At 36.3% G+C, this 26,539-nt stretch overlaps 1 protein-coding gene across 2 annotated transcripts; it reads right to left on the bottom strand.

Moving 5' to 3' along the window:
• Positions 1-251: 251 nt before the first annotated feature.
• Positions 252-26,020, bottom strand: LOC142341034 (uncharacterized). Of its 2 annotated transcripts, none has more exons than XM_075391866.1 (7): positions 25,591-26,020; positions 15,543-15,603; positions 10,131-10,147; positions 6,747-6,937; positions 5,049-5,253; positions 2,088-2,143; positions 252-515 (listed from the first exon to the last, which is right to left on the bottom strand). In XM_075391866.1, exons 1-6 carry the CDS (start codon positions 25,816-25,818, stop codon positions 2,090-2,092), a joined length of 756 nt encoding a protein of 251 aa, XP_075247981.1. In that variant the 5' UTR covers positions 25,819-26,020; the 3' UTR covers positions 252-515; positions 2,088-2,089. The 2 variants fall into 2 exon arrangements, with proteins under 2 accessions (XP_075247981.1, XP_075247982.1); XM_075391867.1 differs by having other exon boundaries at positions 252-512.
• Positions 26,021-26,539: the final 519 nt, after the last annotated feature.

The raw sequence follows: 26,539 nt of genomic DNA, 5'->3' as shown, positions 1-26,539 counted from the left end.
GCGTAGTTTTTCAGTGTTGACACCTGGGCCCGGGTTATAGTTCGAGCTAAAGTTTATAAACTGCTTGAGCGGAACATGGTTTTCTCATAGCATTTTTAGTCGAGCATGGTCTTTTCATAAGAAGAGGCCTTAACCTGAGTGACACGGTAAGAATTGAAGTTCTGTTTTTTCTTAGAGCTTACGTTGTGGTGCTAACTCTCTTGATACATCTTTACTTTGGCTTCGGTTTATTAAAACGTTATTGCGAGGAAGATCAATTAAATTTAGGGTTGTTGTTCAAAAATAGATCAAATAGGTTATAGAAATAGCACACATGTTAACCAAATAATTTTTCACAAAACAAAAATGGCCAGGATCAGAATTTTTAAGCAGCAACGAGGATGTTAAAAGAAGGAAAGTTTTTTAAAAGGAAGACAGAGCTCTGTGAGAAGGTGTGCTTGGAAATATTATTGTTCGGAGAAAATGTATCTGTGGATGGGAGGAATGCTTGCTCTGCAACTCCGGCTCTTCATCTGCTAAGAACAAAACATTACATAATTAAAATTGTGATTCAAAAACAAAAACGTAGCTGGCAGATTGCCAGAAAATAGCCGCAATAGCTTCGTAGATCTGCAGTGTCAAAAAGATAATTAAAAAAAATCAAAAAAATTCCTTTTTTAAATGCTCAGATGTCATGTTTTTTCAAAATTTGTTTATCCTAATGCTACTTCTATTCAATGCTCTCAAATAACCTTCATATAGAGTGGCACACTCTCACTTGACCCTATCTCTTCGAATTAAAGTTAAGAAAAGTCAATTTTATAGTGAGGAAATCACTTTTGTGAGAGGTAAATTACGTTTGACCAAAAAATTTTTTCACGCGAATGAACAAAAATTTCGCTCTAGTAAGAGAAAAAACTAACGTCACGCTCGCACTTCAGTTGAAATTGCATGAGCAAATGAACAAAAAGCAGATTTGAAGACATTGTGACGTCATAAGGTTGTAACAAAAATCGTGACGACGAAATAAAAAACAAAGCAGGACAAGTCCTGAAGTACAACTCTAAGTATTTTCATTGAATAAACAAAAATTAGACCTAGATCGGGGACTGTGAATGAATTGGGAAAACCATTTCCAAAAAAAATCAGATAAAAAAATTTAAAAAAAAACAAAATCACTGTAAAAATGCCGAATGCGAACAAAAAACAACTAGCGAGAGAGAGAGAGAGAGAGAGAGAGAGAGAGAGAAATTTGGTTCAAACAAAAAATAGGCCTAGAATGAACTTTGAATGGATTGGGAAAATCATTTAGAAAAAAAATCCGATCCAAAAAATTGAAAAATTGAAATTCGAAGTGAAATTGCCGCATGTGAACAAAAAAACCACTAGAGAGAAAGCGAATTTTTGTTCAAGCACCGTTTTCTCACTCTACTTTAAAATTAGAGTGAAAAAAAATTCACGCCGCAAAACCACTCGCTTTTTCGCTCCACTTCCTGTTTCGGCGTGACCAAAATCACTACTCCGAATTGACTCCAAAAATCATGAAAATCTGTGAATAAAAGACTGTGCCCCTATACAGTTCAAATTCTTTGAATTGTAAAAAAACCAAGAGATGGCCAACAATAGCCTCAGCTATCGCTTCGCGGCTAAAATAAGGGAAATATAACTTATATAACATCAGGTCTTTTAGTAACGCAGACACAGTTATGACTCATCTCCCACGCTAAATCAATGCTTAGCAGTGATATCATCACCTTTTGTATTTTTGTATTTAGGCAAGCAGAAAAATCGGGCTATTTATGACACGACCTTTTCTTGAACGGGTTGCACGTCCGCCAAAATATGAATTCAGGGTGGCCAGAATGTACAAGACGACTGCCTCTGAAAGATGCCATGCTCTTATAACTCAAATCAGTTTAGAATTAAGACTAGCAATTAGACGCGACCCGTGCTGATATTGTTTTTGTCGGTATGCTCAAGATCTTAGTTACAATTTTTACGAAATCTTTAGTTTCAAATGGCGCTATATGAAGAATAATATCAGTCAGTCCTCCTTCACCCCTCCCCCCCCCCCATTCTCGAATGCTGCTTGCATGCTACCTTTTTACCTTTAGGTTCGGTTGAAGATTGTTTTTTCTCCTTGCAAGTCCAACTGGTGATCCACCTGAAAAACATTTCATCTGGGATAAGGTATTAAAGCATTACGCACCAGCGAATTTCTGAGCTAACCTGTTTTTAACAATAATGATAAAAAAGCATGGCAGCTAACTTCAGAACAATAGAATAACGAACTCCTCTAGGTAGCGAGAAAGTTTTTTTAATTAAAAGATAAATTAAAGTTCGTATCGCTTCACAAAGTTGAGAAAAATACTACACGCTATTCTAGATATCAAGTTGATCAAGTTTGTACTCGAATTGTTTTAAGGAACATTGATTGCGTCTAAATTGTGACTCAAAACAAAGAAGTAGAATATATAGGAGTGGAAAATGATTTTTTTATATGTTTTTTTTTCCAAAAAAACAGAAAAAAATTAAAAACGTCCACTATTTGTTTTGTTCATGTAAAACGTGCATCTTTCTGCTTAGCAGACTGAACACAACTTGTTTTTAAAACTAATTTTCAGATATGCAATAATTTTCAATCTATCCTTTTAGGCACATGCAACTGCAGCTCATCCGTCTTGAGCAAAATGAAAGACGATGCTTTTTTTAACAACTAATGAGAGGAGTGCTCGTCCGCAACATAATTGCTATAAACTCAACTTCAAACATCTAGCGAGAAAATTTCAGAATTTCAGTGCCGTACGCAAACAGCGTAGTTAAATTTTGATTTATTTTGTGGCGTGATTAACTAAATTTGAGATTACAAAATTATTGTGATATCGCGGCGCGAATTCATTAAGTTACTATATTTTGATTTCCACTTGGAATTTGAATTTGTCTGTTAATTGAAATGAGGTTTTGAAAGATTGAAATTCCAAACTGGAAATCAGAGATTACAATTACTGAATGAGTACTAAATTAGAATCCATTTCTAAATGAAAGAATAACGTAAAGTTAAGGAAAGGTTTACAACCAATCAACAATGGCAAAATATGAAAATTGAAAGCAGTTGGCATTAACAGGATTAAACAAGTATAGCGTTTAGCGACAAGCTATGAATAAAAAACGATTAAAAAACTAACATCATCAAATGAACAACAGATATGGAATATAGGGAATCATGTACCCTGTTCAGGAAAAATTTTCATCACAACTCTTGTCATTAGTTTAAGAAAACAAATCGTTTGGAATTTAGCGGAAAATAACAAAAAAAAATAAATACGAGGGCCAATTAAAAAATTGGATTCTATATTGAATATACAAAACACCAACTTGGATCATAATGAGAGTCCAACGTACTCATTGTCCTTTTTTGGTTGTTTTTATCTTTTATTTGTATAATTTCATAGCAAGTCCGAAGACGCGGAGTATACATTATCGCTGAAAAACTTAGGTAAATATTTTTCGATCTGATAATTACTTTCTTGTTGGTATTTTCTGAACAATGAATTTGAATTAATTTTTTTGCGTACTTTTTTCAACTCGGCTCCTAGATTTTAGAGTTTTCCCATTTTTTAGGACCATGGCTGCCTTCTAATGATTGGTTTTTAAGTAAATTTTTGATCCCAAAAAGGGGAAGCCATTATGGGAGATTAGTTAAGAAAGTCCAAGTTTTAGTTGTTAAAATTGATAAAAGTTTAGCTTTCATAGTCACTTTTAGTTTAAAAGAATAACAAACACAATACAATTTTTGATCAAACACGATTTATCTGCAAAACAATGTTTTGAAATAATTTATAAGCAATATTTGCCACCACGATTACAGTACGGATTTCTTGTTTATGGTACCGCAAATAAAATTGTTATTGAAATATTGCATCTTCGACAAAAAAATTTACTCAGAAAAGTTTTTCTGTTTCGAAGAAATAAAAAAAATTCGTACCGTAAAAGAAAAATCCTCAATATTTCAGCTAAACATATATAAAACTCTGAAACTCTTATCACAAGCTATCAGAATAGCACATCTAACTGAAAGTATTAACACGTTTATATCTAATAGGGAAATCGTGGGGAAAAATAGGAGAACTCAGACAAAACGTTTTATAGAAAAAGTGGCAAATAAAAACGAAAACATTTTTCGATTTGAGCCTAGCCAATTTTGACTTCGATTTAATAATAACTTTAAGAAGCTGCAAATAAAATATACCGAAAAAGTGCTACACACCTTCCTAGACAACTATTTAACTAATTCGCTGATTTTTGGGATCTTGCTTTGGTAGAATGAAAAATGCAAATACCGGTTGTTTTACTTTTCTTTAATTTCAACAAAGCGAATTAAGGTACCAATATTGGTTTATCAGACCTAAATTTGTTTATTCCTAGTATCAGTTCATTATAGTAAACTGAATGATTAACCTATACCGAAATTGTTTTTGAATACCTCTGAAACACGACTTCATCAGGCAAAATTGCCTCCCACCATTCTTTGTCTTTGAGTACGCCAATTTCCAATATTAAATTTATATTAAATAAAGATAATTATTTTGCACTGAAAAGAAATTATAAACTTTTTGTTACATCCAAGGGTCGCATATCATAAAATTAAACAAAAAAGGCATTTTAAGCTCAGTGGCCGTTAATTTTTTCTTCAAAAAGCTGAAAGATTGTTGCTTTTCTCATTTAAAAAGTGCCCATGTTTATTTAAAATTGTGTTCTTTAAATGTAATTTATTCAATGTAGTCAATTATGAATAAGTTTTTGAACAATTTAACTGACTTGAAGGAACCAGAGGCCCGAAGAACAACACGCGTCTTCGAAAATTGTTACATGCATTTTGTGTAACTTATAGCTAAATTGCGCCCACTGCCCAAATAAACTTTGTTCTCTAATTTGCCTTGATGCTAAAATTTGATGTTGAATAATTGAGCAAAAAAATCGAAGAGATTTAATTGGATATTATTTTCAGATAAATTGTCTTGCAACTCCCTTCTCATATAGATACTTATGTCAAAACTGGTGCCTCTGACCTCTGCCATCAGTTGACATGTGGTGCAATAGGAACAACACCATGCAAAGAAGCAGTCTTCAATGACAGTGCCTCGGATGTTGTAGGCTTCTCGGACCCTCAACCGCACAACTGCAAACAGAACGATCCTTGCCACACCTGCACCAGCTGCCACGATCCAGCAGAACACCAGGAATATAAATAGACCATTGGTGTACTCGTCGCTCCTGAAAATGAAAATAACTTTGGAAAAGAACAAGACTAGACAGAGGTGAGGTTTCTTCTAGATCAATCTGTCCCACTACGTCTGAACTTGTGTTCACTAGTTCCGAAATTTTTGGATTTCAAATAGAAGAAAAATTCGGTACCGTCACCCCCCCCCCCCCGTCAAGAGCTGTTTTTACTCATGTTTATGCAAAGTTTAGAAGAAAGCCTAGTTATAGTGACTGTTTAAAATTAACAAATCGACATTTGATAAAAGACACTGAGTCCCAAAAGAATCTTAGTTGGGGACGTTTTTACGTTTTTCCAGAGGAAAAGAACTTGAAATATCATGATGATATCTTGACAGGATTCTTGTTAAGATATGCACAAAATACCAGATACCTTTATCATGTCTCAAAAGAATTAGGTCCCTAGTACAGAAGTACATATGCCTGGTTCGTTGGGAATGTTCGGTTTTAAACGTAAGAAATCGTCGGTATGTTTGGCATGGAACGTAATAAAGCCTCGCGTTCTGTTTCGCAAGATGCCGTATGTTCGTTTTTCTAAACGTAGGAAATCTTTGGCATGTTTGATTTGAAACGCAAGATTTTTTAGGTATTTTCCATACGATTAATTGAGCTTTTGTTTATAAAACAGTCAAATTAGGATTCTTTTCCCTAGCTTGTTGACAAATCTGGTTTATTGACAAATTGCATTTTCTGTTTGTTTTAAGTTTCAAAGCGCATTGTAAAAGTTGAGCATTGATGGGGATTCAGTTCATCAATTCACATTCACTGTAATCAAAAGAAAACAAATGCATCTCATTCCTTTTTGATGATTCGTTCTGGTTCCAAACCAAACTTACCGACGAGTTCATACGTTTGGAAACGAACAATATTTGAACACGATTATACGACGATTGTCTGCGTTTGAAAACCGAACATGGAAACAGCATTCTACAACTGAAAACTAGTGAACACAACTGCGATAGCTATGAAAAACGTAAGAGCCTTCGTCGGTTTTCCGTTTTTGTATAACTTAAATCAAACATACCTCCAATTTCCAGCGTTTCGAAATCTGAACAAGTGAGTTATTTTTTCACGCTTGAAAACGAAAACATAAAGACGATACCCGATCATAAACCTAAGGTTTCTCATCGTTTATCCAACGTTGCTGACCTTTAATTTTTAAGATTTATTTACATTTACGAGGAAAATTTGGACTAGAGTTATTTCACAGAAATCGAATCTAGACAAGTTACGATTTATCCTAAAAAATTAGCCCAAAAGACCTTGCCAAGACATTCCAAGCTTTTCAAGAGACTCATCAAGATTTTGCAGTTCATAGCAATTTTCATCAACTCTAGTCCAGACAGCAATGCTATTTTGCAAGATTACTGCGCAAATGGCTATCTTGCCAGTTTATTGCAATATGTAAGTCTTAAAAATTCTGCAAGATAGGCAATCGAAATGGACTGGGGAATTCTTATTTTCATTGAGTATCTAAGAGACCTTACATTGCATAGACCATGTAGTAGATGAGATAGAAGAATGCAGAGATTCCTACACAGACGTATGACATGATGAAGTACTTGAGCAACTTGCCGTAGTAGCTTATACAGAAAAACACACACTCTGGGCAGCAGAAAGTCGCCAGACAGATCATGAAATTGTCGAAACACCCACAAAACGACTGGTGCCATACGTTCTAGAACATTCCACAAAATTAAACGTCTGATCTTTCTTGGCGCGTAAGAATGAGAACACCAAGCCCTAATTGTACTAGTGCTCAAAAATAAAAAGATGTTAGGTCCCTTGGCCAATAATTTTATGGAGAAAACGCTAAAAAACGTTGCATATTTTCCGCTGCTCAATCGTTTCTGACTGTTCTTTTCTAAACGAAAAAAGACAAAGTGGAATCTATTCTGACAAAAGTCACTGTTTGTAACGACATCTATAGGATATGGCTATCCGGGTCAAGTTTTTTGGGTGAATTTTCGTAAGAAATGCGGCGATTGCGGTGAATGCAGTGAAAAAAATAATTCACCGAATTTCACTGCATTTCTTGCAAAAATTCACCGCATCGACTTCTGTTGCAAATTTTTGTAAGAAATGCAGTTAATGCGATGAATGAGATGGAAAAAATAATTCACTGCATTTCTCACAAAAATTCACCGCATTTTTTTTCCAACGTTTATGCTAGCAAGAGTTCTTAAAATTCTGGAATGAGCTAAAATCTCATCTCCGGATGAAATTACAACAATGGTTTAAGAACATATACTTCTAGTTAAACGGATTGTTAGGAAAACAAACAAAACAGAAACGGACATTGCTTCAAAAGTCCTAAAAACTTAATTTTTTCTGGCCCTCATTTTAGTCGCAAGGCGGATACAAAATACCCAAGTAGGCTATTATGCAGTAATTGCTGGTCGATTGTTATACCTATCGCACATTTAAAAATTTAATTTTAAGTTCTACCGTTTCTTATTGTGGTTTTTGAAAGCTGAGATTTTCTGAGAATCAATAACACCGTTTCACAATTTCATCTAAGTCATTTCAAATATTTTTGTTTTTAAAAACGAATACAATGTCTCAAACTTAGTGGAAAAAGAAAAGAAATGATCTATTATATTTTTTCAATTGAATGCAATTTGCAAACATCTTTTAATAAATTGCTGATCAAAGATGCTACTGTTTCTGCATTTCTGCATTTCAGCAGCTTCAAAATAATAGCATGGCCAATATTGGTCTCGCCGTGGTTCTTCGGAGCATAACGGACTAAAATTTTTCAGTAGATTCTTCAGTTGACAGAGTTTTTTGGCAAATGTGGAACCATTTGACTTTTGGTTTTGTTTTCTAATTCCATCCTTCAAGAAAAGTATTCTAAAGTTGACTTTTGTGCTTTAATAGATCATAAATCTTCCTTGCATAAATCAGTCTCGGGGCAACTGAAGATGTTTTGACTTCGATTTTATATGCATTTGTTAGAAACTCGAAGTTTGTTTTTCCCCTTTTATAATTGTGAAAATGTTGTAAGGCTTTGACTTGCGTTGTTGATCTTGTTCCTATAGTCTTTGTCACTCTTTGGTCAATAAGTCTAATTGTTTGCCGATGTATTGGGAGAACAATATGAGATCTTTTTTCGTTGCTTTAGTTCAGTGCTGTTAATTTTACGACTCTGACACTAATTGTTTAAAGACAAAAAAAATCGTGCACTTTGTTTTCTGATTCTCTCTTATTTTTTTTGTTTTGTGTTTCCCAAAAGTTTTGATATATAATGAGATATAAAATGCACATAGCAGATTGTAAATTTTGACACAAGTTTTTAGTTAGTTTAATTTGCCCTAATTGATTTCGAAAACATTGGAAGAATTTTGAGTTTCGCATAGTTTTATACATTTTTTTTTACCTAAGCCGATTTTAAGAAATTTCGTTGGCATGCTAAAATTCATAAGCAATAAAAATTAACCCAATCATGGCCCTTAATTTTTGATAACTATCTTCAATTTTTGCTCCAAAACATTTATAGACTTTTCAAAAATTAGGCCAATTTTTAATGTTGTTTGTAGAGTAGCAGTGCAAACTCGCTGACAAAAAATCCAAAACTCTTTTTTCTGAAATACCTCAGAATCTATTTTTTTCCAAATCATTTGCTAATTTTTTTTCTTTAGAATACAATTAAAATTTTCGTGAATTGGCATTAATTGTTGTTTTCCGTTGCCTATCTCCTAGTCTCTATTATAACATTTTGATCAGCACTGGGATGAAACATTATTAAAAAATAGACGGTGATATTTCGTTGTTGCACAATTTTTTGACCCAAAGATCATATATTATTGATTCTTTATTTAATTTTTCGGAATCAAATTTGATTTGGCCATTTTTCTTTTTCATTGGCTTTTATTTCATTTTATTTGATGTTCAAATGTTCTTTTGCATGTTATTTTTTTTTTACTTTTGAACAGATGTGGTTGTTTTCTGCAGAAAGCTTTATTTATACATGAGGAGAACAATAATAATATGAAATCAGTTTTTAGACCAATAGTTTGATAGAATTGATGGGTTCCTTTGGACTACGTGACTCATATCACTCTTGACTTACCTTGCGATTATCTGGCTTGGGTGTTCTATTTTTTGGTGTACTTTTTGGATCTATTCTGTTTCGGCCACCCAGTGTTTTTTATGACCCCCAGTTACAAATTATATGTTGTTATATAGCACGTTACTGTGTAAGAAAATAGCACGTGCGACTAGGGGACCATAAAAAATGTATGCTCACTAAGCTGGGGGGCCGAAACAGAATAGATCCTACTTTTCAATTCACAAATTAATGAAATTAGTGAGTGCAGCCGTCGCTTTATTGATTTCTGCACACATTTTTACGAACAAATTGAGACTTTATATTGCTCTAATGTTCATTCAACTGAATATTAGGAATTGCGTTTTTCACACGTGTTACCCAAGGTTTATTTAATTGAGAAGTTAAGTTCAAAATAATCAAACCAAAATGGAGAGCGAAAGAAGGCCATAATTTTGTTAATTAATGCTTCTCTAAAGATCGTATCGCGGCATATAAAAACAATATATCAAATTTTCCTAATTGAAAATTCGATCCAAAAAAACGGTGGTCATTTTTTTCAAAGTCATGAAAACCGACGCTTCGTGTAATTAAATTAGAAATTTCTTACTACAATTAAAAGGCAAAACCGAAAATTATTTTCTCAAAAATTGACAAAAACTTCTAACATAACAAAACTGACAATTTTCTTTTGGTTTTGGCAAAGCAAATCAAACTAATGATTAAAGAAGAACATCTATAATTGTGATTTTTAGGGTAAATTCTGTGGGGAGAAACGGGGGTCATCAATACGTAGCATACCGATGTTCACGTGTAAACTTACCGATGAACCCTGTTGAGCTGTAACGGAAATAAAGTTGCAATATTTAATTCATATTGTAAAATTCAAAATCAATTTGGGGACAACTTGACATTTTGAGTTTTGCGGTCGCTAAACTCTGGCAACATCATTGGTTCACATCTATCACCGGACTAGATTGGACAGGCAAATCTCTAGTCCAGAAACCGTGGGTTTTTAAACATACGATATCGGCGGTATCGTCTTCTTTTCTAGCCAAACACGACGGTAGCCCCTAGAATTTCCACTTCGGTATCCTTGTTTTTATTCGGTATTTAACATAAGAGATTTTCAGTATCGCCAATTTTTAAACGTTAGAAAGATCCGGTATCGTCGCTTTTTTAAAACGTTGAAGAGATTCCCGGTTTTCCTACCACGAACTAACAGGTAAACTGCACAATCGGTAGAAATGATCCCCTAGTCCGGCAAAATGGTCTGCATGTTCGGTTTCAAACGTAAACAAATGTCAATAATTTTGCTCGTATGCTAAAAAAAAGCATGTCAAAACTCAGTGAAGGAGAATTAAAATTTAAAAATTAATTGAACCAAGAAAGTTATATTCGATCAATTAATTTTTGTCAAAGAGCTAAAGAACAATTTTCAATAATTTCCTAAATCCTTTCAGGTTCTTCTCTAAAAATTACATGTAAAAAAATCCTACAAAAAAAACGCTATCAAATCATTTGACTATATTGTAAACAGAAAGCACACGTTTTTGTATATACAAAATGATAATTTCTTACGTCTATAACCGAACATAGCGATAATCTCTAATGTTTAAATACCGAACATTCCAAATCTCTCTTCCGTCCAAAAACGACTATAACGAATCTGTGTCGCATCCAAAAACGACGATACCTAACCTCTCTTGTGAAACGTTTAAAACTGAAAAAACCGAATCTCTCGCGTAACTGTAATTTATTCCAGTTATTCCTAGTTATCTCATAATCCTCAATTGGTATTGATTCATGTTTAAAGCATTATAAAGATGGGTCTAACAAACTGAAAATGTGTCCAATTCTAGTCCAGCAACCGCAATATTTTTATATTTTTTCTGCTTTTTCATCATGCTATTAAATATTGCTTGCCTTCAAATTCAGAGAAAATCATCTTTTTCAAAATGCAAAAATTTAACGGTACTTTTTGGGTAAATTCACCTACTTTCCAGCTTGTTGTCACTTTGTATCTTTTTAGATATACTTATATCCTTTAATTGTTCTGTGAGCCATAGTAGAAATCTTTTGACCTGAAAGCCACAATAGATTGGTCTGTTAACTAAAGTAGCAATCTCTGCCAAAAACTGTTATTAAGGTAAACTCTGAAAAGCAAGAATTTGATTAAATAGATAAAAGTTGAGGTGCTTTACAGAAGGTCTTGATTGTTCATTTGTTGCAAATAGATCACATTTGGATAGAGTTTCGACCAACATCGGATAATTTTTATTTCTTTATTTACTGTTAGCATTTGAACACTAGCAGTCAAAATTTGACGCCTGATAAACAAGATAGGAAAAAAATTATGTTGTATTACGTTTGCTTCAAATGAGCTCTTCAATTATGGGATCAGGATAAAAACCAAATTTATGGCTTTGTTTGAATCATTATCATTTTTTGAGTGGGCATTAACTTCTAAGTTTTATTCATTGCTGAGGGTAAAACAAATAGAAGAAACCTGTTATAAAAATAAATCGGGGCTTCATATCTGTATCAAGTACCAATATATCAGGCAAAAAAATTTTAAATGCTTCGTCGGCCCCAAAATTATCGAAAAACATGTCAACCCAAAGATTCAATTTTAATGAATTTTTCAACGGCGGAATTTAATTTAACAAAGTGAGAAACTTTGATGGATTTTTTTGGATTATAAAATTATCATCAATTTGTTAATTTTCAAAATTACGCTATTGCACATAACACATTAAGTTTGTTTATAAACACAAAATTTCAGCAAATGCGAAGCAAAGATAAAAAGTGAAAACTATAGCACTTAATATTGGTAAAATTTATAACGAGCAAAAAAAGAACAATGGCTCTTAGGTTTAACATGGGTGGAAAAACTGAAACCTTGGTCTTCAACTCCGTTTAAACTTTTTTGTAATCGAAAAAAGAATTGTCGCCAAACATTTCAGAAGATTTAATAAGATAACTGGAAAGGGCTTTATTTTACCAACGCTGAATTCAGAAAACGCGTTTTGGAATTTATATGTTAGAACATAAATTATATGAAAAAAGCAGATATTATTTGACTACATTTATTTTATTCAAAAAATATAGAAATTTGTTACCCCGTTCGACGCTAGGAAATTTTTTTTAATCATTTTTGGCAACCAATATATCTTATTATGTTTTTTAAATCGCCCTTTCATTCCAGTTCTTAGCACCATGCTCAGCATGTGTCTCGAACATCAGACTTTATTTGCAAAGTTTTGCATTTTTTTTAGCAACCCAGTTATAACTGAAAAATGTTATTCAAAACGTTTTTTTCATTACAGTGCAGAGGTATACCCCAAAATTTCCGCCTTAGTAAAATTGGCTGCAAAATTAATTACATAATTTGAACGAAATTAGATGGCATCCTTTGGATCTGACTTTTCGCAAAAGGGATTCCACCAATTTTGCGAAATAAAGGAACATTCGGTGCGAAAACTATGTTAAAAATCTTGTAGTACGTTTCCGCTCAATTTAGATATTTTTTTATGCGCGAGAATTTTGAGCAAGCAATAAGCACTTTTATAAAGATTTAATTGAAGCTTTCAAAGCTTTAAAGTGCTTTAGATACCTGCAAACAGAAAAACTGATATTTTTCCGAAAAACCCTCGCACATCAAAGGCTTTGTATATCAGTGTGGGACTGGCCAATTTTAATAAGTAGTAATAAATAGTACTATTAAGTAGTAATAAAATACTATAAGTAGTAATAAAGTAGTAATAAAGTATGTTTATAAACACAAAAAATCAGCAAATGCGAAGCAAAGATAAAAAGTGAAAACTATAGCACCTAATATTGGTAAAATTTATAACGAGCAAAAAAGAACAATGGCTCTTAGTTTTAACATGGGTGGCAAAACTGAAACCTTGGTCTTCAACTCCGTTTAAACTTTTTTCTAATCGAAATAAAATTGTCGCCAAATTTTTCAGAAGATTTAAAAAGATAACTGGAAAGTGCTTTAGTTTACCAACGCTGACTTCAGAAAACGCGTTTTGGAATTTATATGTTAGAGCATAAATTATATGAAAAAAGCAGATATTATTTGACTACATTTATTTTATTCAAAAAATATAGAAATTTGTACCCGGTTCGACGCTAGGAAGTTTTTTTTATCGTTTTTGGCAATCAATATATCTTATTATGTTTTTAAATCGCCCTTTCATTCGAGTTCTTAGCACCATGCTCAGCATGTGTCTCGAACATCAGACTTTATTTGCAAAGTTTTGCATTTTTTTATCAACCCAGTTATAAATGAGAAATGTTATTCAAAACGTTTTTTTTTTCATTACAGTGCAGAGGTATACCCCAAAACTTCCGCCTTAGTAAAATTGGCTCGAAAATTAATTACATAAATTGAACGAAATTAGATGACATCCTTTGTATCTTACTTTTCGCAAAAGGGGTTCCACCAATTTTGCGAAATAAAAGAACATTAGGTGCGAAAAGTAGGTAAAAAATCTTGTAGTACGTTTCCGCTCAATTTAGGTATCTATTATTCGCGAGAATTTTGAGCATGCAATAAGCACTTTTACAAAGATTTAATTGAAGCTTTCAAAGCTTTCAGGTGCTTTAGATAAATGCAACCACAAAAACTGATATTTTTCCGAAAAATCCCTCGCACATCAAAGGCTTTGTATATCAATGTGGGACTGGCCAATTTTAATAAGTAGTAATAAATAGTACAATTAAGTAGTAATAAGTAGTAATAAAGTACTATAAATAGTATTAAAGTAGTAATAAAGTACTACTAGTAGTAATAAGTAAGGCTTAATTAAATAAACAGTAATTAAGTTAGGCTTAATTGCGGATTATATGCGAAATCGAGATACATTGCGTGCAAAAAATTGATACGTAAATTGAGCGGATGCGTGATACAACTCGCGCGAAAGATAGGTTATTAAGTTTGTACTTGTATTCCGCGGCTAAATTTAGGACACTTTTGCGAACACGGGATACGATATTCCCTTCCATTTTGCCGGTTTCTGCTAAAGTAGCTATTTTCCGCAATATTGTACCACATTCAATGTATTAACATTGTAAAAACGAACACGAGATACACACATCGGGCATATCTGCCCGTGACGATTTGGGTATACCTCTGCACTGTAATGTTTAAAGTGCTTTCGAATCAAGTTTAACGCTCAAAACTCATTGGATTGCTAAGCATCCACACACAAACAAATCTAAGATGCAATTGAAGTTTTGTCGCTGCTTTTCAAAATGACACCAAAGCCGATTAAGTAGCTTTGTATGATAAAATTTTTATCAGCTTCCGAAAACAAGCGGGTTGTTACTATTGTTTCAAGGAAAATCAGAAGGTCGATTGGGCAAATTTGTAGTAATGGAATAGATTTGAGAAGCGTTGTTGGTATTTTTGTTTTTTTTCCTTGTTTTCTCGGCAACTCCAACACTGACGATTTTAAGCCCCGTACAAAAAAGGGGCGAACGAGAAAACGCAGTAGACAAAACATGAAAAATTGCAAACTTCATGTGTTTATTGTTATGCAGGAGTTTTCGGCAGACTTTTAGTCACTTTTCGTTCTAATACCAACATTGAGTAGAATAACTGATTGATGACATAACTTGATAGAGCCCGCTTACTCCTACAAAAATCTGAAAAATTTGGGAAACTCCTTCTTGTTATCTCCTTTTTTGCTCTGTGAAGAGTGGTGGAACAAAGCCTAATCAGCTGCGCATTTGCATAAATTACTAAGTTGCACAATTGTTGAAATCGGACACAAACTTGTGATTAATTTTGATAGATTCTCGATGACGATAACAACGATTTTTTGGTAATATTCTTTATTTGCTATTAAAAAGGATTTCAGTCGACGATTTTGACAATTTCCCCCGTTTCAACTGGCGTTTTCCTACGTTTTGAAGTCAAAGTATCAACAACTTCCTACGTTTTATGACAGAACAATTGAAAAATTTAACAGGCTTAAAACCGAGCAGAATTTGTTAAAATTAAAAAAAAACCGTACAAGTTTCCGTCGGTTTTGTCGAAGTAAATGAGATTATATGGGCAATTTCCTTGTGTTTAATGTCGACAATTTCTTGACTAGATCAGGCCGCACGTTACTGCAATCTTACTAGAAAGCAAGTTGCAAATTGCAAATTACAGTAAAAATAGTCTCTTCACATATAAAGTGAACACTAAGTAGTATAAAATTGTGCAAAGGGAACTCACTAGGGGCGACCACAGTCACTGCCTGCACTGTCACTTGTGGTGGTTGTTGCGGCTGGGCGTACTAAACATAATAACAACATATAGTTTACATCATATTCCCAAAATCATACCGATTTTTAAAGAAGAACGTTTTTCTTTCAAACAATTGCCCCCTTTATAAGCGTCGGCCAACGTACCAATGTCCCCAAAGTTGCTATTGCCCCAAATGGCAATTGCTGAAAATACAAGAATATTTTCCCTAATTTCACTAAATTACCGCAGCTAAGTCCCGTAATGTTTGATTTTAGCTTGCCTTATAATTGAATACAATAACATTCTGTGAAGTTCATTATGTATAGCTTCCCATGGTGTATGGTATAGCTTCCCAGTAATTGCAATCTGATTTCTCAGCCGATGCTAAAATGTGCTTCCTTATGTTCCAATTCTATCCGAAGATCCACTACATTTCAGAGCAGTCAATTTTATTTGAGATGAAACCCATGCCGAACTCAAAGTGTAAATCAGTACTGGGCAAATGTAAATGCAAGTCTCTCATGTAATATAATTTGCTCGCTTTCTCACTTGAAATTTGTTCTCTCAAGCGTGTATTATTGGCGTAAAGACAAAATTTCAACAGGCGTGGTGGATAAGAATGGAGAGCGTGGGTTCGATCCCCGTACGGAACTTTATTTTTGCGCCTGGCCCAAGTCTGACCATTGTAAAATCAGACTAAACGCAAGTCTGACAAGTCAAAAAAGTGACATGAATCAGAACACGATTCAGTAATGATGAGGAATTGCATTTTTACTGACCCAGTTATTGCGGCTGAGCTTAACAACTCAGAAATCAAATTGAATAGCGCTTCAAGGTCATTTCAAGCCTTAAAGCTAGAATAGTGTGACAAGCGAAATTTAACGCTACATTCTATCGAAGCCAAACGGATTTGTTCATTTTGTTCAACATTTATATTTAGCAACTATTATTAGTACACAATCGTCATTCAAGAAGTCAAACTATATCTCAAACTCGAACTACCTCAAACACCAGCAAAACAATGCTACGACTTAACAGTATTGCATCAGATTCTTTGCGATTGGATTGCGAATCAACCTGTTATTGATACAGAATATTCGACAAAACTTCTATATGGTTAACAAATTTCTCATGACATCAAATTTACACTGAAAAAGTGACGTTATGGAAAAGTGTTCACATTCTGTCGACATTATTATCTACAACCAATCAACAGTTGCATTTGACATGTAAATCCACGTGACTAGCAGCATAAAAGGAGCTTGAAAAACTACCAAAAATCAGTAGAAACTTGTTAATTTTGTCTTATTAAACCGACATACAGTGCGTATTGAAGTACACTTTCTTGCGCGGTAAATTACTTGTTATCGTGTCTTGTTTCTGTAGATCATATTAGTGGTTGTACAATTTTAACTTTACTTTGACTTGTGAAAAAAGAATTAACTTTGATATTCTCAAATTTTCTTTCTGAGGAACAAAGTTCCTAAGTAAGAGAAACTTTGTGCAAAGCATAAAGTCAGTTTCTCTTACTGGCTTTAACGAAGCCTAGCATAGTTCCCAAATTGCGTTATTGAGCAATTGAGTGCGCTGAAAAGCACAAAGTGCGAATTTCGTTACAGTTGTTAACTTTGATTAACGTGCGAATTTGGTTACATTTGTTAACTTAGATTATCGGGAAAAGGTCGCCGAGAACATTAAAACATTGCGAGATAGAAGTTGTTTACCCTAACCAGGCGCTAGGACAGTTACCTAGAGCTGCACATAAGGGGTTTTGCATTTTCGAATCATAATTTGAGTTATTAACCAAAACTCAAACAACACTTAATTGTTTGAAACAAGTTTGTTATTTAGCAAAGCTGAACAATTAGTTATTTGAAATTATTGAACCACAAGTAATACAACGGTAATCTACAGCACAGCGGATAATACAGTTCACAAAAGTTAACTGCAAAAACACAATATCCGGACAGATTTGAAACCGCTGAAACGAACTGGGTGGTGTAAAGTTTTCCTTCAATTTGATAGGAGAGCAGCCGTTATATTTGGTCCGCCGACCCGGACAGTGGAAGGCAAACTGCTCTCCAACCTGATGAAGAGATTGTCGAAGGCAACCCCAAAAGAGAATCAAACAAATCAACAGCGCAACGCCACTGAAGCAGAGCGAAAGTTACGAGTGCACTTCACAAATTATGTTGAAGAACTAACCCCGTTTAAACGGAACAAGCAAAGCAAAAGGCAATCAGGCAATCCGAGCACAATCAGCAGAGAGAAGCTTCAGTCAACAGCTCAAAGGTACGACAAGAAGCTCCAAGATTTATTGGAAGAAGTCAACAACAAAACAGGGATTGGCTACAAAATAATTGAAGATTCAGATCGACCCAACAAACTAAAGGTCCTCTACCAACAGACTGTTCACCTACTAGAAGAAGAAATACCCAAGCAACTGCAGCGTCGAAACAAGCTTACACCCTACCCAACAAGTTTCGTTGAAGAACATCTGAAAGAAGCAAGGAAGTGCAAATCAAGTTTGGACTATCATTGGCTTGCATATATCAGCAAAGGCACGCAACCAGAAATCAATGCAGAGCAAAGCAACGCAACCCAAGCAGTGAACGACAGCGAGAGCAACAACAACTACCTAACGGACAGCCCAGTTGCTCAAACAGTGCAAAATGGAGCAACAGCAAGTGGCCAAGAGACCGAGAATGTTTCGGAAACATCTTCAGCAAAGCAAAGGCGAGAGGAAAGGATGAAGAAATTCGATATCGAATTCTAAACCAAGATGCGACTGGAACAGGCACGGTTCGAGCGGAGGAAGCTAGAGCTAGAAATGCAAATGAAGGAACTGGAAACCAAGCATCAACTGCTGGAGGAAGAGCGTGAGCTAGAGCGCAAAGTGAAGAGAACAGCATTAGAGAACGATGATGCTCGTTCCCAATCAACTGGTGCTCGAGACAAATCACCCTTCAACTGGACCCCCAGGAAGAGAGATGTCTCTGACTAAGCCAGCAGAATCGACAACCTTCTAACACCAGATCGATCAACAGCTCACTTCGATGTAACCCCTGAAGTGAACAGGCAAAGTCATTTCTCACGATATCGCAGTTCACGAGACCGATCCTCAAGTGTTGAAGACCGAGACGCTTCCCCCAGAGCTGGTCTGCTACGATACAACAGTGGGTACGCGGGTAGCAGTAGCCTACCAAAGCTCAAGTTGAACAACTTCGATGGGAACCCTCTCGAATGGCCGGAGTGGTCTAGTATGTTCATTGCTACAGTGGATCAACGACCAATACCAGACTCAGAGAAGATGAGCCATCTGAAGACTCTACTGACAGGCAAGGCAAGGTCAGCAATCTCTGGAATGGGCTATTCTGGACAACTCTGTGGTGCTGCATGGAGTATTCTGGAGAGGAAATTTGGCAGGCCTCATGTGATCATTGATGCACAACTGGAGAGTCTTCGCAAAGCAAGTCAGGTGAAACCTCACGTTTCATCAGGTCTGATTAGTTTCTCAGTTATTGTTTCGAACTTTGTGAATGTCCTCAAAGAGTACAAGCAGATTGGTGATCTGCAGTCAAGCTCGACACTGTATATGGCAGTAGATAAATTACCCCAAGTTCTCAAAGAGAAGTGGTGGTTCTATGTTGATGATAAAGATGAAGATTGGCCTGATCTGATTATGTTTAAAAAGTGGCTATCTAGGATAGCATTCGTGCACGTAGGGTTTTCAGAGTTCAAGGGAGAGCGAAGAGAAGAAGACCGAAGAAGCACAAATAGAGACAAACATTTCTCGAAAACGTCGAACTTCAGTGCAAGTTCCAACGTGAAAGAAACGAAGCAAACGCAAAGTGATCACTGTCCACTAGCTGATGGCACTCATAAATTATGGAACTGTCCGCTATTCAGAAGCATGAGTGTGAATGATCGGTACGCAGCAGTCAGGAAGCAACGCTTATGTTACGGATGTCTAGGCAAAGGGCATGCAATCAAAGATTGTAAAGTCAATGCATGCGGCATCAACGGATGCATCAAGAAGCACAACCGATTGCTGCACTCAAAAAAACCAAATGGACGAGGGCAATCACGCAGGCAACGTAAGCGCAGCAACAATAAACCAGAGTAACGAAGTTACTAGCTTTCTTCAGATAGTTCCTGTCTCAATACAGAGCGGTGGCAACAGGCTGAACACATATGCTTTCCTCGATAGTGGATCAACGGTTTCATTCATCGATCAAAGTGTGCAAGAGAAGTTACGAGCCCAAGGCACCGATGTGACGCTCAACATAGCTGGCATACACGGAACGAAGGATCTGAAGACAGAAAAGGTTCCTCTAAAAATAAAGCGAGTACATTCAAAGGTGCATTCAATCGAAGCGTTTGCACACCCGTCAATCTCCTTGGGAAACACAAACTACAACTACAACAAGCTGAAGCATAGCTTCAACCACTTGAGTGTTTTACCCAACAAAAGCTTCAACTTGATGGAAGTTGGCATCATCCTTGGTCAAGATGCTTATGAGCTACAACGACCATTCGACTAGAGGATAGGAACACGAAGTGAACCTTTCGCCGTTCTAACAGAGCTAGGATGGGTAGCCTGTGGACCCATGACGGGGAAAAGAAGACAAAATGTTTGTCATTTCTCCTTCACAGAAGACGTGAAAGTGGCTGAGAATATCCAAACTTGGTGGGACATAGAAACCTATGCTTCCAAAATCAACGTTGTCAGTCAGTCAAAGAAGGAACTGCAGGCACAGAAGATGCTAGAGAATACGACGAAGTTCACAGGCGAGCGGTACGAAGTGGGAATGCTGTGGAGTGAACCAGAGCCAAACCTACCGAACAACTACAGCTCAGCCCTGGATCAGCTTTACTCACTGGAGCGAAGATTCCAAAGAGACCCAAACTTGAAAAGTTTGTATCGAAAGTCAATAGATACAGATGTAGAAAAAGGATTCGTAAAGATATTGGACGAGTCCGAAGTGAAAGGCACCTTCGGGAAAGAATGGTATTTGCCCAACCATCCAGTGCTAAACACGAACAAGCCTGGCAAAGTAAGACGTGTTTGCAATGCCGCATCAAAGTACAAAGACATATGCCTAAATGATAAGCTACTAGCAGGACCTGATCTGCTACACGGCTTGATTGGAACAATATTCAGATTCCGTGAAAGACCATTAGCCCTAACAGCCGACATCGAATCGAAATTTCTACAAGTGCAAGTTCCCGAACAGGATGGAAGTTGCTTGAGGTTTTTATGGCGTCCAAGAACTAACGAACCTGTTCAGATATACGAATATCAGCGTCACCTATTTGGAGCTAAGAGTTCTCCAACTTGCGCGAACTATGCTCTCAAGCGAGTGGGACTGGACAACGAAAAAGAGTATCCAATAGCAACCAAGGCAATACAAACAACTTCTACATGGACGATTTCATCAAATCGGTAGAAACCCCTGAAGAAGCAATTCAAGTCTTCAATCAACTACAACCTCTTCTCTCACAACACGGATTTGAGCTGAAGAAGTGGATAAGCAACAACGATGAGGTTACCGAAGCAATCCCAGAGGACTTGAAGTCAATCAGCAACACAAAGCAAGTCGAAGTGGAACCCAGTACGGAGGGATCCTCAGTGCTAGTACTACAATGGACCGTTACTGATGATAGCCTTCAAGTGTGTAGAGGTACCAACAAGAAAATGGAAACCCCTATAACCCAGAGGAAGATTCTGTCATTGGTGTCTTCAGTATTCGACCCGATCGGATTGTTTGCTCCGTTCAGTGTTCACATGAGACGACTTCTGAAAGGCATCTGGACTAAGATTGGAAAACATTGGGACAACGAAGTGGAGCCCAGTGAAGAGGAAGAATTCCTGAGATGGAAAGAACAACTTCCAATAGTGGCTGAGACAAGCATCGATAGAAGGTACTTCAACAGAGAGAGGGATAAAGCCGAACTTCATGTGTTTGCTGACGCATCTGAAGACACGATGTGTTGTGGCTTATCTACGCTCACAACCAAAAGAATACTCAGCTGACTTAGCATTTGTCATTGGAAAATGCAGAGTAGCACCGATGAGGCATCTTTCAATACCGCGATTGGAATTGCAAGCGGCAGTCATGGCAGTGAGGTTGAAAGAACAGATAGTCAAGGAACATGAAATGAAGATAAATAGTTGCAGTTTTTGGTCAGACTCCACTACGGTATTGCAGTGGATACAAAGTTCCCATCGTAAACAACAAATGTTTGTGGCCAATCGAGTGGCTGAGATACTAGATACAACTGATGTTTCACAGTGGAAACATGTGAGCGGTATCAACAATCCAGCGGACATTGGCACCAGAGCAATCAACATTGAGGATTTCAAGAGAAGTGAGTGGCTCAGTGGGCCGGCCTGGTTGAAACAACCAGAAACTGAATGGCCACAGCAAGTGAACATCATATTTGCCTCAGATGAAGAGAATATACCCTCGTCAGTCTTCATGATACAGGCTGAAGAGAAGAAAGCTGTTATCCAGTGGGAACGATTCAGTAACTTCAACAGACTAGTAAATACAGTGGCATACGTACAGCGAGCATTGAACAAACACAGACCAGCAACACTCATAGTTAGCATTGAAGAGAGAGAAAAAGCAAAAGCAACGATCTTCAAACTACTACAACAAGAACAGTTTGGTGAAGAGATGAAATCTCTGAAAACTGAAAAGGAAATTCCAAAAGGCAGCAAAATCCTACAATTCTCACCTTTCCTAGATGAGGAAGGACTTATTCGAGCAAAAGGCAGAAGAGGCAAAAGTCAATTGGACTTCAATGCAAAGCATCCAATTCTGCTACATTGGAAACATCATGCGGTTGAATTATTCTTGCGAAACGAGCACAAGGACAATCAACATGAGGGCACTGAGCATGTAAGAAACATTGTTCAGCAGAAGATGTGGATCCTAGGCATACGGAACGCCTTAAGATCAATCAAGAACAAGTGCATTACTTGCAGAAAAGGCAGAGCACAAACGATAGCACCAGTAATGGCAGGTCTATCCGAAGAACGGTTAGATGCTTCTACAGCTTTTACGAATGTTGGAGTTGACTACTTTGGCCCTTTCATTGTGAAGATTGGGCGAAGAAAAGAAAAGCGATGGTGTTGTCTTTTCACATGTCTAACTATGAGAGCGGTGCATATAGAAGTGGTACCCAAGTTGGACACAGATAGTTGTCTCAATGCAATAATGAGATTTATTGCTCGAAGAGGCAAGCAGGAGACAATCATCAGTGACAACGGGACAAACTTTGTTGGAGCTGAAAGAGAGTTTGCAGAGTACGTTGCGGCATGGAACAAAGAAGGGATCGAAGAACATCTAGTTCAACGAGGAATCAGATGGAAGTACAATCCGCTCGCAGCACCACACTTTGGAGGAGTATGGGAGCGGTTGGTGAGAAGTTGCAAAAAGGCACTGTATGCAGTGTTGGGGAACAGATCAGTCACCGAGGACGTTCTTTCAACAACGATGTGTATTGTTGAACAGACTTTGAACTCAAGACCTTTGACTCCAGTCAGTTCAGATGTTAATGACTTGGAGGCATTGACCCCCAATCACTTCTTGCTTGGCAACAAGAACGTTTGCTTACCCTATCTACCATGCGCAGAAGAATTTGTTGATCATCGAAAGCTCTTTCGACAAACTCAAGCATATGCAAATCTCATATGGGACAGATTTCGTAAAGAATATCTGCCAACTCTGAATATTCGGCAAAAATGGCGATCTACGGCGAACGAAACCCTTAAAAAAGGCGATCTCGTTTGGTTGGTCGAAAACAGCGATAAGCGTGGATATTACATCTTAAGTCGAGTTGCGGAGACCATCGATGGGTCAGACGGTGTGATTCGATCAGCTATAGTTCGAACGAACGACGGAGTGTACAAGAGATCAGTAGTGAAGCTCGCCCCAGTACTACCTGGAAAAGATGTTTTCGCGATGGAAAACAGGGCCGGCAATATTGCGGCTGAGCTTAACAATTCAGAAATCAAATTGAATAGCGCTTCAAGGTCATTTCAAGCCTTAAAGCTAGAATAGTGTGACAAGCGAAATTTAATGCTACATTCTATCGAAGCCAAAACGGATTTGTTCATTTTGTTCAACATTTATATTTAGCAACTATTATTAGTACACAATCGTCATTCAAGAAGTCAAACTCTAACTCAAACTCGAACTACCTCAACCACCAGCAAAACAATACTACGACCTAACAGTATTGCATCAGATTCTTTGCGATTGGATTGCGATTCAACCTGTTATTGATACAGAATATTCGACAAAACTTCTATATGGTTAACAAATTTCTCATGACATCAAATTTACACTGAAAAAGTAACGTTATGGAAAAGTGTTCACATTCTGTCGACATCATTATCTACAACCTATCAACAGTTGCATTTGACATGTAAATCCACGTGACTAGCAGCATAAAAGGAGCTTGAAAAACTACCAAAAATCAGTAGAAACTTGTTAATTTTGTCTTATTAAACCAACATAGAGTGCGTATTGAAGTACACTTTCTTGAGCGGTAAAGTACTTGTTATCGTGTCTTGTTTCTGTAGATCATATTAGTGATTGTACAGTTTTAACTTTACTTTGACTTGTGAAAAGAGAATTAAATTTGATATTCTCAAATTTTCTGTCTGAGGAACAAAGTTCCTAAGTAAGAGAAACTTTGTGCAAAGCATAAAGTCAGTTTCTCTTACTGGCTTTAACGAAGCCTAGCATAGTTCCCAATTTGCGTTATTGAGCAATTGAGTGCGCTGAAAAGCACAAAGTGCGAATTTCGTTACATTTGTTAACTTTGATTAACGTGCGAATTTGGTTACATTTGTTAACTTAGATTTTCGGGAAAAGGTCGCCGAGAACATTAAAACATTGCGAGATAGAAGTTGTTTACCCTAACCCGTCGCTAGGACAGTTACCTAGAGCTGCACATAAGGGGTTTTGCATTTTCGAATCATAATTTGAGTTATTAACCAAAACTCAAACAACATTTAATTGTTTGAAACAAGTTTGTTATTTAGCAAAGCTGAACAATTAGTTATTTGAAATTATTGAACCACAAGTAATGCAACGGTAATCTACAGCATAGCGGATAATACAGTTCACAAAAGTTAACTGCAAAAACACAATATCCGAACAGATTTGAAACCGCTGAAACGAACTGGGCGGTGTAAAGTTTTCCTTGAATTTGATAGGAGAGCAGCCGTTACACCAGTACTGAAACGCACTTGGAGCTAGGTACGGGAGCCCTGTCTGATCTGACACAAAAATATAAGCGAAGTTTTAAAGTCAAACTTATTATTGGTTGCGCTTATGTTTTTATGCTACTTTTTCAGCATTAGTCAAGCAATAGTATTATCCGCGACCTGCCAATTGGTCAAAATAAAATTTGGCCGGCACACCTATTAGCCGACAATTAAGCAATTATAACTAATTACAAACCATGTTTAATAATAATTGTTCGGGCAATAAGCGGTGAAGTAGCGTCCCTTAATTTTTATAGAAACATTAATCAGCAACAGCTATTGTTTTATTTGATCATGCCTGATACATGGAAAAATCATTATATAACCTTCTTTGATTTGATTGAATTTCAAAATTAAATAAAATCAAAAAAGATGACAAGAAAGTAATGCCCTTTGATGTTCGAGATCAACAAATTGAAATTCGCTGACACTTTTGAGGTTTTTGTAGGCGAAATACGACATAGATATTTTTTGCATGAAAGCCTATTAAGACCTGCAAATGGTCTGTAATGCTTATAATTGACAAAATAAATTACAAACATAATTTTTCCTTTAAATTGTGTTACAGTTTAAATTGTGTTATCAACAAAATTACCATATTATTAATTGTTTTATGATTCACAAGTAAATCTCGACTCTAAACCTGGAAAATTTGGGAAATAGTTACACAATATTTCGTAGCATAGATTATACTTAACAAATTTGTAGTTTTAGATTTAAAGACAAAATTGAGAAAAATGAGGTATTTACTTGCTGCACGGGCGGTCCAGCCATCACTGGCTGGGGTCCAGGTTGGTACCCTTGATTGTATTGTCCCCCATACTGCTGTGGGGGCTGCTGGGCCGGAACATAGCCTGGTTGCGGTGGCACACCACCGGGTAGCTGGATGTTGTATGGCGGGGGAACGGGCTCCCCTTTCTGGGGTAGGGGACCTCCCCCCATTTGCTGCCCTGGAGTTGTGGGGTATGATGTTGACATTTGGAATTTTTTGTCAAATCTTAAACTGTAGATAGCTTTTTTGTCTTTGCTTCCAACGTATAAACGTTTGATATGGTTTTAAATGCTGGTTTGTTTCTATGCAAGTGAGTTTAGTTTATTTTTGTTTTGAAATGAGGTTGCTACGCTTTGCGGAGTCTTTGATGTGAAGGTAAATTCTCTCAACTCAACTATTCAAAAACGAAAAAAAAAGAACGTGAAGGAATTTAATTGAATGCCGGGAGCAACTTTTACATTTGTAACAATTCCCAAAAAGGAGCTTTATATATAATAGAAACCGACAATTTGTGTTTATAACACAAATTGGTTTAGTATATCGGTATTGTAAAAATAAAGTTTTGGTAAGAGTGTGTTTAAATTGGAAATTGAGCAGTTAGTTGTGATTTTGATACCATCAGCTTTTTCGCAACGTTTTCTGCTATTTTATTTAAAAATAAATTCTTCCTAAAACAAGCAGTTAAGGATTTTGCGTACCTGTAAAACTAAGAGGGAAAACATAATAACTTCCTTAGTTACGGCTTAGCAAAACCAGAAGAACGCAAAGAATGCAAGCATAGCAAAGTGTGCGTTTTAATTAAAGAACCTAAAGTTGAACAGGTTTGAATAATGAGTGATTTCAAGAAACGCACGCATCACTTACTTTAACTGAAAATGTGTTTACTCAACTGTCGTTGGTAAAAAAAAGTAGTTAGCTCAAAAATGG

This window comes from Convolutriloba macropyga, chromosome 6 (assembly GCF_964194025.1).
Source record: "Convolutriloba macropyga chromosome 6, txConMacr16.3, whole genome shotgun sequence".
NCBI classification, from domain to species: domain Eukaryota; kingdom Metazoa; phylum Xenacoelomorpha; order Acoela; family Convolutidae; genus Convolutriloba; species Convolutriloba macropyga.
Note: the sequence above shows the minus strand (reverse complement) of the source record. Positions and strands in the feature narration are given on the sequence as shown.